This window comes from Boleophthalmus pectinirostris, unplaced genomic scaffold (genome assembly GCF_026225935.1).
Source record: "Boleophthalmus pectinirostris isolate CB_2022bp ecotype Guang Dong unplaced genomic scaffold, ASM2622593v1 HiC_scaffold_18, whole genome shotgun sequence".
Taxonomy (NCBI): Eukaryota; Metazoa; Chordata; class Actinopteri; order Gobiiformes; family Gobiidae; genus Boleophthalmus; species Boleophthalmus pectinirostris.
The window spans coordinates 27,920,434-27,933,581 of NW_026571133.1; the positions used below are offsets into that span (position 1 = coordinate 27,920,434).

A 13,148-nucleotide genomic window follows, 5' to 3' on the forward strand; every position below is an offset into this window, starting at 1 on the left:
ATCTCCTGACTCCCCTCAGTGTTTGATACTTTGAATGCAAAAAGGTTTCAGTGTAATGAACTTGTATGACTCAATCGACCCCCACTCATCACAAACACTCCAGCACAGCTCATGGACAAGGGACACAAGAGGGAGTGTTCAAACATTAGCCGAGCTGGAGCAGCACTGAGACATCCTGCAGAGGAAAGCAGAGAGGAGAAGGAGGTCAGGCCCTCTGCACATCACGCCACGCAAATCACTTTAAGCACCAGAGTCCAGGTGCAGTACACATTAGCCTGTTGTTCATCAAATTCAATTCTGCAACAGTCGGAGGCTTCCTCGGTTTCAGGTTGAACCAATTTCCTGAGCAATAAATATGATGTAGCCACCACAGACTGTGTAAAAGCTCTCTGTGACCTAATAACACTTCAGCTTAGTTCGACAGAAGTATAAGGCTGCGTCATAGTAGTACATTTAGCTTACTATGTTTTTTTAGAGAGATTATTAATATTAGTGCAGTATTTGAATATACTGTTTGGCACAATAAATTAAACAACACAACTGTACATGTCTGCTTTTAAACTGTGTTAAAATACAACTTAAAGGGCCCATACTATGCATTTTTTTCTGATCATGTTGTTTCCTCATCAAAAAATATATCCGGATTTGTATTTTGTTTCATTCACACATGCTTAACACACAAACCCTGCATATTTAGGATGAATTCCTCTCTCAGACCAGAAATACTCCTTTCTTCTGATGTCATGGGATAATACAGAAAGTGCTCTACTGCATTTTTTGAACTCTGTACATCTTCACTAGGATCATTTGGATTATTTCAGCTCTGGTACTGCCAATTCCTACTAAACAGAGGGTAAAAGGTAGTCATTAACTTGAAAACTACCATTACATGACATCACAAAGTCAAACAGAGCATTTTGAGTTTTGGGGATGTAGACAGACTAATAATAAAGGATTACACAAATATATGAATGAAACAAAACACAAAACTCCAGGTATGTTTTTGATGAGCTAGCAACATAACATGGCTTAAAACTCACAAGAGTCAATTTTTAAACAGACTAAACTAAGACCATCGCAAGTCTAATGTAGGAAAGAATATGTTTACTACATTTTATGCAGCCCTATCTCATGTAAGTATCTATACACGGACTGAACTGTTAACTATTAGTGATGCTACCCATGTTTCATAGTTATTTAATTTGAACTATAGTGATGGGATGAAGTATATATTGTCACAGATCTTTTTTTTTTTGGTTTGTGCATTGAGTTACAAAATCCTTATGTATATTCAATCCAATTTGTGCACCGATTTATTACTTAACCCATTAGTTTTCCACACATCACCTTTTATTTTTTTTGGAACATCATTTACACATCTTATATTGCAACGTCGCAATTTTTTCCCCTCATATAACAATCCAACATGTCCGCCTAACACAGCGCATATGCTCACAGTCCCCCATTAGCTCGCTGCACGATGTCAGCACTTTCACACAGGGCAGAGTGCGGCTGTCAGGTGTGCCCTTTAGGCTAATCTTTGTAACCAGCTACTTTACCAGGCAATCAACATGACAGACAGACGGACAGACGGACACACCAACCAAAATGTCAAATTAACAAGAAGGCGAAGGCAGAGGCAGCAGAATGCAAATGACTGAAAGGGCTTGATGGATGCCGCCGCCATTTAGAGGTGTTTACTTTAAAGACAGCTTTTTCACACCATTGATTAGAGTCAGAGAAGTTTAAGAGTCAACTAGGGACACATGCGCGCTCGGCAATAAGGGAAAAAATTAAATACTGATAATTGAGTTTTTAGTTATTTGTCATGGTGATCAATCTCCATTTTCAAAAACAAAATAAAAAAAGGCTTTCCGTTTTGATTTCAAAAGCATGACATTTTTAATAAATGTCATTTAAAGGGCCCATATTACGCTATTTTCTGATCAATGTTATAATGTTGTTTCTTCATCACAAACCTACCTGGAGTTGTGTTTTGTTTCATTCTTACATGTTTAACACACAAATGCTGCATATTTAGTCTAAGCTCTTCTCTCAAACAGAAAACACTCTGTTCCATCTTGTGATGTCATGTGGTAATAATACAGGAAGTGCTTTTACTGTGTTTTTAAACTCCATACACCTTTACCGTGTCTCTCCTGTAGCTGAAAACTTGAAAACTACCACTACATGACATCACAAGGTGGGAAAGAGCATTTTGAGCTTTGGAGATGTGGATAGACTAATAATGCAGGTTAACTTGAACATATGTGAGTGAAACAAAACACAACTCTGGGTATGTTTCCGAGGGGGTGACAGCATTATAACATGGCTTAAAGCTCACAATAATTCATTTTGTGTAATATAGTACCGTTAACACAATAACGAGTTCAAATAAAAACATATCAGCAACAATTAGAAACAATTACATATCAATTAAAATTACACTAAGCAGAGTTCTACTTTAAAGCTGAAGTTTTACCTGACAATTGAGGAAGTACAGTTGTACAGGATATGAGGATCCAAAGTATTTCAGAACCACGGACAGCGACAGCTCAGTTCGTTTTTGCTTTTCTTTGTCCTAACAATGCCTGTAACAATATCAAACATTATTTGAACACATACAAAGGATACAGCGAAGGCAGGAAGATTAATAAGACTGAATTTGCTTTTTGAATGCTCATAATTAGCATATCGCAAAGGCAGCAATTACTCTGAAAACGTATATGATTAGTTCACCAAGTCCCATTTCAGTGTGCACTCATTTGTGTGTAAAATGTGAATTGAATCTTAAATTTAAGAAATGCAGTCTAATTCTAATCTTTTCATTAAGCTCTGTTTTCACCACCACTAGGGACATAAATCAGCTAAAGAATAAACTGATGAATGCACGTTTTATTATATGGGGTAAGTAATGTAAAATGTTGACCATATGCTGTTGTTTTTGTATGCTCCAGGTAGCACACAGTAATAATTCAGCACTTAAATCATGAAAGAACAGTGTGTCAAGGTATCAGTGTAGTTGGAGTATTTGTTTCTAAAATGACAGTGTAATCATGGGTCGGTCACGGTGTAAAAACATCAGCGCTGGTCCTTGGTGCGTATAAACAATAGTGAGTAGTCCAGGCATGGCACTGAATGTTTCAGCACCACAGAGACTGGATACTCCAAGGCCTGTTTGAATATTTCAGCACTTATGCAGACTGCTACACACACAAATATTAATATGCTTTTCTGTTTTTGTTATTCAAATATGTCAACACAATGTGTAAGCTTTGGAAATAATATGAAATCCTGCATTACTGTGCCCCTTTTAACATTATAGTGGGAGGAGCTCCACACATTACATATTTTATTATCCATTTAATATATGCATAAAACACTATATGTTTAAACAGGTATTGCACACATGGTAAACTCCACTGCAGGGCATAAATACGAGGTATTTCCTGTTACAGCAAACTTTTAGTCTAGTAATGAAGTTGCCTACTCAAACAAAATGTTGACAGGCTTGCTCTCTCAACGACCAATTATAAAAATCTGTTTTATGTCTTGAAATCCCAGTAATCAACCTAAATAAATGCCAAATGAGTCCAACTCAGTGCCCTGGTATGATTCAAAAAGTTCACATAAGCATAGTCCAACATAGTTGTAATGTGTATAAGCCTATACGCCACCCTGATGCTGTGGTTTAAATATAGTCCCACTGAATTTGTTAAGTTGCACGACAAGAAACAAGTATGAAAGTATAAATATTTATATATATATACATAGGAAAATAATTACGTGGCATTGTCTAAAAGCTTAGTGCGTTAACTCCACGTCATATTATTCCTCCAAGAGAACACGTGCTTGGATGTTGTCTGCTGTGGCCCCGGAGGAGCTGTGCAGAGTACAGACGCGGGAGAGATGCCATTGTGAGAGCGCTACACCTGTGCTGCCGCCTCCTGGACGGACGCGACTCCTTTTGCTGCGACTGTACTCGCCTATAAGTGCACGGACAGGCTTATGAGCTCCACTCAAAGCAGAGAAGCGGAATGGCGAGGATAGCGCTGCGCCTCGGCTGCGTGCTTTTCGCTGGGCTCCTGGTCACAGCCACGCGGTTAGTCCGGGCCAACACCAGGGGGGTAGGGTCTACGGACGAGGACAGGGACAAGGAGGGCGACGCGGAGACTCCGTGCGAGCTCAAAACCGTCACCGTGTCTACTCTGCCTGTGCTCCGGGAGAACGAGTTCAGCTTCACCGGCGGAGCGCCCGGGAGTGGTGTCGGCGGCGGAGGGGGAAGTGTTGGGGGGACAGGTGGCGCTGCCGGGGCAGGAGGGGGGGAGTCCCGGCTCCTCTTATTCGTTCGGACTGACATACCCGGGCGAATCTCCGTAATGGATGATCTCGACAACACAGCTCTCCCTTACTTTACACTCGGTAAGATCTGACACGACTGTTTTTACCATGCACACAAGACAAAGCTCTCGCTTTCGGACAGTGCACTCTGCCGTACCACGTGTCTGCTAAGATTGCTTTCCAAAGTGCCGCCACTTTTTCCATGTTAGTCCTTCTTCGGCACAGTAAATCAATAATCCAGGTGGAGTGCCTAAAATAGCATGTGCTCTTTTCCCCTGCCCATACTTGCTGTTGACCACATGGCTTATACCTCTCTCACTTCTCATCGCACTCACTTCTGTCTTCCCCGTAATGTGTTTCAGTATCGGATTATGACTTGAATTATTGTAAAGTAGGATTATTTCATGCATGTCCAAAGAACAAGCACCCAATCAAGAAAAGCAATTTGATATTGTAAATAGCATGAAATTGGTCCTTTTCCCCCTCATACTTGAACACTAAGCCTAACTTGTCTTGACAGAAATGGGGGTTCTATAAGACTATGCCACAGTGCCAACAGTGGATGTGCCAGTTGCAATAGTTTTGCATTTGAAATGTTTGGAATTTTGCGGTGTCTTACTGTACAGTGTTTTTATTCTTAAAGGTGCACTGTGTAGTTTTTCAGGTGAGCTGTGTGCTTTCTTGTCTCCATGGAAATATTGTTTAGCTTGGAATGTTCCAGAGAGGCATTTTAACTTTTCTGTTATTAAGTTTCAGATTTATATTGATAAAACATACCTGAAAAAATGCACTCTTACTGTGAACGTAACAAAGCACGTGACCTGTAACTTAGCCATGACATCACCTGCTTGTCTTTAATGCCATACTGTGGAACATTCCAGATAAAGCAATAACATCTCTTCTACCAGAGGTTACGCAGTGCATCTTTAAACTCAAATAGGGCTTTTGTAGAGTTCTATAAGAAGGTTGACTTGGAAAAATCCCTGAGTGACATTGCCTCTAAACCACTCACGTTGAAATTGGTTCTGGGCCACAGTACTATTGACTGGATAAGTACGTATGGAAAAAACTTGAGCTGTTACTGCAGAAGTGAATGGCAGTGTAAGGGTTGTACAAGTTATGTGTTTTACTTCAGAAAATAGTAGTTTGAGTTGTTAAGTGAAAGGCTATACTTGTTGTACTGCACTTTTCCAGTCATTTGGGGGCAAGTGGAGTGCTGTGCTATGGTAGGGAGTTGTGATAAAAGAAGAAGACACAGTACCTTGAGGAAGACAGTGACGAGAAGAGTATGCGAATCCACAACTACATGTCTCATTACTTCTGTTTTCAGACACTGCCCTGAGTTCCTCCTTTATTTTTCTCCTTTCGCCTAGTCTCGGATTCATCCACTAGCTGTGAAGAGTGCAGGCAAAACTGGATGCTGAAAGAGCAGAGGCAGACTGAGGACTGGAGCATTAGGCTAGTAAATCACTTTCTATTCTCATTAAAGACAGCCGTTGACTGGTGAGAAAGGGCCCTCTGTCCTCCCAGTCAGCCAGCTAGCAAATTTGCTGCTTTGCCGTGCCAGTACTTGGCTGCGTGCATTTGTGGGAGGGGTAGAATGTTCTTAATTGTTTTCTGGACCAAACATGCTCTGTAGTTCCATTTAGCCTAGTTTAAAGCAATATTTTTTTTTTACTTTTGTCATTTACTTTTTAAAGGTCCTATATTATGCAAAACTCTTGTGAGCTTTTTTTAGAATGTTTTTACTTCATCAAAAACATACCCGGCGTTGTACTTTGTTTCATTCACACATTTTTGAGTAACCTTTTATTATGATACCGTTTTCACCTCTAAAGCTCAAAATGTTCTGTTCCACCTTGTGTGTAATGAAGAGGTAGTTTTCAAGTTAACACCTTTTTACCTTTTGTTCTGTAGAGATCTGAAATTCCAGGGTTGAAATCATCCAAATATTTATTCTAAGGTGTGCTTCCTGTATAACTACATGAGATCACAAGGTGGCACAGAGTGTTTTCTGTTTGAGAGAAGAACTCAGTCTAAACGTGCAGGATTTGTGGTTTAACATGTCTGAATGAAACAAAACAAAACAACAGCAGGTATGTTTTTGATGAGGAAACAACATTAGAAAATTAGAAAAGAGTGCAATATGGACCCAGTATGATATGTCTACACTCAACAATAAAAAAAGAAAAGAAAAACTTGACCTTCATTGCAAAGTTGATTGTCAACAATAATGAAGTGGTACTCAGTGCATTTCACTATTTATCAAGTTATCTATTATCCCAGCATCATTAATATTTTTCGGAAAAGGTACTCTGCAGTCTAGTTTGTAATATTTCATTTCTGTGGTGTAGTTTTTCTATTTAATTACGATATCAATCTTGAGCTTCTTAGCTTTGGCAGATATCAAATGCAAATATTTGTGTAGTAAACAGACAGTAAACATGGTATACTGGTGTACACTGACTTCTTTCATGTAGACAGTGCTGCTGAATGTTTTCTCTTCCCTATATGTTGCTGGCCCTGAATCTTCAATGAAAGAGTCATGTAGTGTGTGTAGCCAGTCATTAGACCGACCACTACATGAGTCTTAAATGGAGCAAACTGTGTAAATGTTTTATTGACCATATATGTTTAAGATGGCCTTGCGTTTTGGGTTGGAGATATCTGATTGGTTTGTCAAAAGACTGTCAAAGGTTATAAAAAAAGCAGGATACACGACCGTCTGTGTGCCCCCCGCAGAGCTGACAGTTCAGCTTTGATTTATGACTCCCAGTGTCATGGAGAATAAATGAGCCGAAAGGGCAGCGGCCAGGAAATGCATGGTTCTTTTTTTTTTTTTTTTTTGCCTTTCAAACTTTTTCGTTTTATTACCATGCAGTGAAAGTGCACATCATCATCTCCTTTTGTTGTACTTCCTTTTCTTTCCTGGGCAGCTACAGTAAATCTTTTTTATCCTATATGTAGCGAGTACAATATTTATTTCAAGATTTTAAACCAGGTAACCTAACAATAGATGTGTCACCACAATTACTACATCAACTTATTGTTCAATGTACAATAGCTGCCTGGAACAATATATTTTGTAATCAGTATTTATCATGGTTACGTTTTCTTTACAGTAGTGATATTTGTGCCATTTTTTTATGTAATAAATGTAAGAGTTGAGCTGTTGAGAGGAAAATAAATAACTTCTATGGGTAAATTATTGGTTCAGTCTGACATTTACTGGCTTTGGCTTTTTAATCATTTAATCTGTTTATTTAAAATTTGTTTTACTGCTTTGTGTCACTGGCATCATTTTTTTATATTATTTAATATTACAGTTTATCATAATATTTCTCTGTTGCAATATATTGTGCTTCAAAACTTGTTTTTGTGACAAGCTTACCTAACAACAAACTTTGATTATGTGGTTAGACCGAGCACTGATCTGAGATACTTTTTAATTATTGCCAGGTTTCACCTAATTCCATCTATTGATGAAGATATTAATGATGATGATAATGATGTAGTAGGTGGCTGGATGTCCTTTTTGATGCAGCTTTATTCATTTACCTGTTTACAGACACTTAGGATTGTTATTTGACCCACAAGTTGATTTGCTCACTGTATTTGAACATATTTTCTGCTTTTGTATTTAATTTGAATATACCACATTTCTGCCTGTTGTCATGTTTTCGTGTCCCTGTGAATCATACCAAATGTTCTCACTGAAGTGATGCTGAGGGACATGGAGGGAATCAATATGTTGAGCAACATGGCTGACTCTGTAAACACCTCATTAGCAGCCTACGTTTTTGCAAACCTCAAGGCACTTAACTACTTCAATTGTATTGCTTTGCTTCACTTATTGGACTGTTGGCTTAAATCTTCCTCCTGCACCAGCTCACTCTACGTTTTATTTAGCTCGGAAGATTTTATCACATTCTCCTAGGTGGCATAGCTTTCTTCTTTCTTCTCTTTCCTTTTCTAATACCAAGTCACATCAAAACCATAAGGTGAAGAATTAAAAACTGTAGCACATCCTTCAAAGCTGATGTAACAGATTTCACATTGCAGAATCAGTAAGTCATTTTAATCTATGTAACTTGGCCCTGGCTCTCCCAAACCCTTTAGCACATCATTCCACGTGTGTTCATTTTCAGTTGCATGCTTTAAAATAGTGAAGTAAGACTGGGGTTGACTGCCCAAGTGCAGCCAATCAGAGCCCTGCTTTTGACGTTTACTTGAGATAGTTCCATTTTGTCACAAAATGACTATGTCCTCTTTAGGGAAAAGCATTTTCGCATTTACAAAAAAAAAAAAAAAGAAGAAAACATAACCCAGCTTTAAGTTAATATCTTTATTCCCTGCACCAAATATTAACCATTTCCTAAATATATTAATTGTCCTACACTAGGCATAATTGACTTGTGTGAAAGCTGTATTTTAGCCAAATGCCTTCTCAAAAACAGACCCGGAGTTGCCTTTTGTTTCATTTGCACAAGTTTGAGTAATCCTTGCCTTTATTATTAGTCTGTCTATGTCTCTAAAGCTCAAACTGCTCTGTCCCATCTTGTGATGTCATGAAATGGTGGTTTTCAAGTTCACTTTTTACTTATAGTTCAATAGAGACTGGAAATTCCAGGGTTGAAATTATCCAAATGATTCTAATGAAGGTGTATGGACTTTAAAACACAGTGGAGCAATGAATGAAACAAAACACAGATATGTTTGTGATGAGGAAACAACATTATAACATAGATCAGAAAATGTCATAATATAGGCTTTAACTGCAAAAAGTATATTTTCCTTAAGTTGAAGACTTTGTTTTATACATTAGTTTCAGCTTGAAAAGTGCTTATTCTCTGCCAGTTGCCTTCGTAGACACTTGTTCTAAAGGTGTCATTCTGAACTTTAAAACTACACATGGTGCATATAAAAATTGTGCCTTGTAAAAAAGAGCAACTTACAAGAATTCTCTTAAGATTTGTGAGCATTGTACTTGCATGCTATAGTGTAGTTTAAGTCTGTGTGCTGAATGCATAATGTGACACTGATTTATAAAAGCAATTCCATTTAGTTGCTCTCTTTGAACCTTGGGGCCTTGGTGGCACTCTGTCCACATAATAGAAGGCCCCATGTGGTCGGAGGCATGCAGTACTCCCTCCAATTCTAATACTGTTTATAACGCAGGTCACATGAAGGAAGCCCACAGATTTATGCTCACATACACTTTTTCACCTTTAATTATGGGGCCAGCCTACATCCTACTGTGCTGTCATGTGCATGCTGATGTGGGATCAGTTGAAGCTGGATGACTTTCTTGTTTCATCCCTCATCATGATAAAAGTTTAGGTTTTTTTTTGACAGGGTATAGTTGAGCATGACTTGACTTTGGTATTCTTGGCATGATCAAAATTCACCTTATAAGATCTTAAAGATTTTCTGTTGCTCATAAAAATATATGTCCCACCTCTGACTGCTCTGGCCAAGTTGTGGAGCATCTAAAATTCTCTAAACTGCACTGCTCTCCCTCTGCTGTGCATATTGGTGCTTATCTGACTGCAGTTGTGATAGACCTGACTGTACACCTGCAGTGCTAACCCCTCACACTGTGCCTGCTCTCTGCCACTGCACCCCAGAAAGGACCGCTCTGGGTTATATTCTGACCTCAAGAAACCTCTGATGAAAAGTACAGACATGCACAAAGCAAGTCACTTTTCAAAGTTTTCCTTTTCTCTATTTTGTTCAAACAACTGTGACGTATAGGCGGGGTACAGTCTGGTTAGTTGTAGGGCTGACCTGTAAAATAAAATGGCCATCTTTCATTTATCCATTGAATTCATTTTAGAAAATTACTTAAAACAGGGAGGTCATTCAAAGTAATCTCAGAGTTGATTTGGAATGGGAAAAAATGTTTTAAAATAAAAATAAAAATGACTCTTGGCGATTTGGATGTCTACAAAATGTCTTTTCCAGTTCTTCATTCTGAGGAAGAAATGAAAAGACTTTGAGACCATCAGAGACTCAAAGTGTCAGTAAAATATATTTTTCATTCACTTCCTGGGAATCTGCTTCCTTGGGATTCCAGCCCATTTTTCAGCTGTCTCTTTGCCTTCAAACACTCCAGACCCACTGTAAATGTCCCCTATTGCTTGACAGGTCGGAATAGGAGATCACACACAGGATGAAAGCCCCGTCCCCTTCTGTGTTTTGCCTCGTGCTGCTTCTCCCTCTTGTTGCTGTTGAATTGTTCACAAACCTTGACTTTAGCTCTGCTCTTGTCACAGTCCTTTGTCCCTTTGCTAACAGAACTACTACATAAAGGACAAGGTTCAAAGTAGCCAACAAGTCAAAGTTCAAATGTAGAAATGTTTTAGTCATTTACTGTTTAAGAAATGTATGAAGAGACAAAAAGGATTCATTCATCAGAACCTCCTAGCCTGGACTTTTTCCTCCACCCTTTGTCATGTGAACTAGACCCATGGTGATTAGTGCTATGTCAGACTTTTACACTGGAGGCCCTTACTCTTGTAGCTTGTTTCATTACTGTGAATAGATAATGCAGGATTAAATTATGGTACATATTTTTTTACTGTATTGCTCATAACATAAGTTGGTTTAATATTCCTTTTTAAATCTATGGTATAACAAAGTAGGATTGTTAAAAGTATTAATCATCAGATATTAAGCAATCAATCATACAACTAGTACTGAAACTACTTACTTATCTGAATAGCACAAAATTTATTTGCAGTTTTACAATGAAATTCATCATATCAGAACTAATATAAGACCACATGGTGACATTAAAAAGTACTATTATTTTGTGTTGAAAATCTATTGTATAAAAACCCCATCAGTATAGTTAAAGAAGAGAATGGCTCATTGTTCTTATAAGCTTGCCACAATAATGTTTAAGCCCCATAAAATGTGATTCCCTGCAGAATTTGCCATGCACCTTGGGAACATGCCAGGCCTCGCAGCTCGAAGCCATCTCTGCAACAAAGGACTGTAAACCTTGTATTTGAACTGCTGTGTTTGTACAGCACATTTCTTCAAAGGGAGTTTTCATACTGTCTTGGAGATCTACTCCACTTCTGACTGGGTGGATGAAAAAAGCTATTTAAATGGACACAATTAGCAACTTGCAAAGGCTGCAATATTTGAAATACTATAATTTCCTTCTCTAAACAACAAAATACCATGTCCTATTCTGCATAAGAACTGCTATCCCTATAGAGTTCAAACATGTTATGAAATGTAATTTTCTTTTTGCATGAGAGTTCTGTCAATTTGGACAGACTCTTTTAAAATGTGAACTTGTGACAAGAATCCTATTGCTATACTTCCCAGAAAAATTGCAGTTAGATATTTTTCTCACCACTGCTTTCACTTCTTATGTACATATACTGCTCCTTCATTGACATCTGCATCTGCATTATGTTTAAGCCAACCCATTCAGGTGTAACTGCAATATCGTATTTATATTTATAGGGCTGTGAATCACAGGGTCCCTCATGATCCCATATAAGTGTTACACAATTTTAAGTATATCACAGTGTATCAATATAATGATATATGCACATGATTTATTATTTTTTACTTAACAATTTTTAACAAATACATCTTCACAACAGTATATTTCAAGAAGCCAATACATTTACATTTTATCCATCAAACCAATAATCTGTAAACAACAAAACTATATTTCTATTTACTGGCACATTTATATAGTACTGATATCAGACCATTTGAATAATAATTACCATGAGTATGTCAAATTCTTTTTCTTCCTCAAAATAAGCAAAAGAAAATAAATACATGCATATAGCACTCTAATGCTACTACAATAGTTTTATAGAAAATACCCAGCACTTCACAATATTAATTCTTTATTAGGAACTAAATTATGCTGATGTATCTGTATTTTATTTATTTTGTGCCCAAGTGCAGGTAATTGTGTTGCAGACTGGATTTTTTTTTAGTAACTCTCACTGTAAGAATTGCATTGTGAAAAGTGGGGAGATTTACTTTTTCTAGCTTTTTTTCCTGCATATTTGTTAACCTACATTTGGTCTACTCGTCTTGCTAAAAGGTTCATTTTTGTCTGTGAAAAGTTTTGATGATTTTCGATTTTTCGTGCACTTCTCCCAGCGTCAGGCCACACATTGTATGCTGATCCAGGGGCAGCTCATTCGTATGTGTCTGGAGTTCACACTGTTTCCTATTCACAGGAGTGCAGCACACACTCTGCCTTTTTTCAAGTATTTTGTCGAGCGCTGGATTAGCTCTGATCTAACAGCAATTACCCTCAGGAGGTAACACTGTGGAGCATGCTCTTTGAGGTCACAGGCAGGTGAGGCGTCTGCCCAGTACTTATGTGCACTCTCAAGGAAGCCTGTAGCTACTCATACTCTCGAAAATGTAGGTTAGGAAGTCATTTAGTAAAACTTCGTACAAACTTCAATTTAAATGAGTTGTTGTTGCAAAAGTGTTCTACAAATTGAAGTCTTTTAGATAAACCGGGGTGGTTAGAGGCACTCATGCGTCAAAGTGACAGTATTAAACAAGTGTCGAGAGCTTACAGCAGGCATTTCTGACTTTCTCACACATACAGTCTGTGTTCACTCGTATGCCACCTCTCATTTAAAATCTACTCTAAGCTAACCAACAGTATTTCATAGCTTTAAACTCATCACTGATTGTTGGTTTCATCCTTTTGTGAAAAGTTGAGCGAAATATCATCTGAAATGCTTGTCTTTGTCACATTTTGGCAGTCAAAGTCTTGGGTTGATTTAACTGATACTCTGGGATTTGCA

General features: G+C 38.1%; 1 protein-coding gene across 2 annotated transcripts in view; it reads left to right on the top strand.

Moving 5' to 3' along the window:
- Nucleotides 1–4,037: 4,037 nt before the first annotated feature.
- The window catches only part of LOC110160621 (astrotactin-2), a 213,133-nt gene continuing 204,022 nt past the window's right edge, over nt 4,038–13,148 (top strand). For both annotated transcript variants that reach the window (XM_055153913.1, XM_055153914.1), the window contains exon 1: nt 4,038–4,422. In XM_055153913.1, the coding sequence (XP_055009888.1) occupies nt 4,038–4,422 (385 nt within the window). The remainder of the gene's footprint in view (nt 4,423–13,148) is intronic.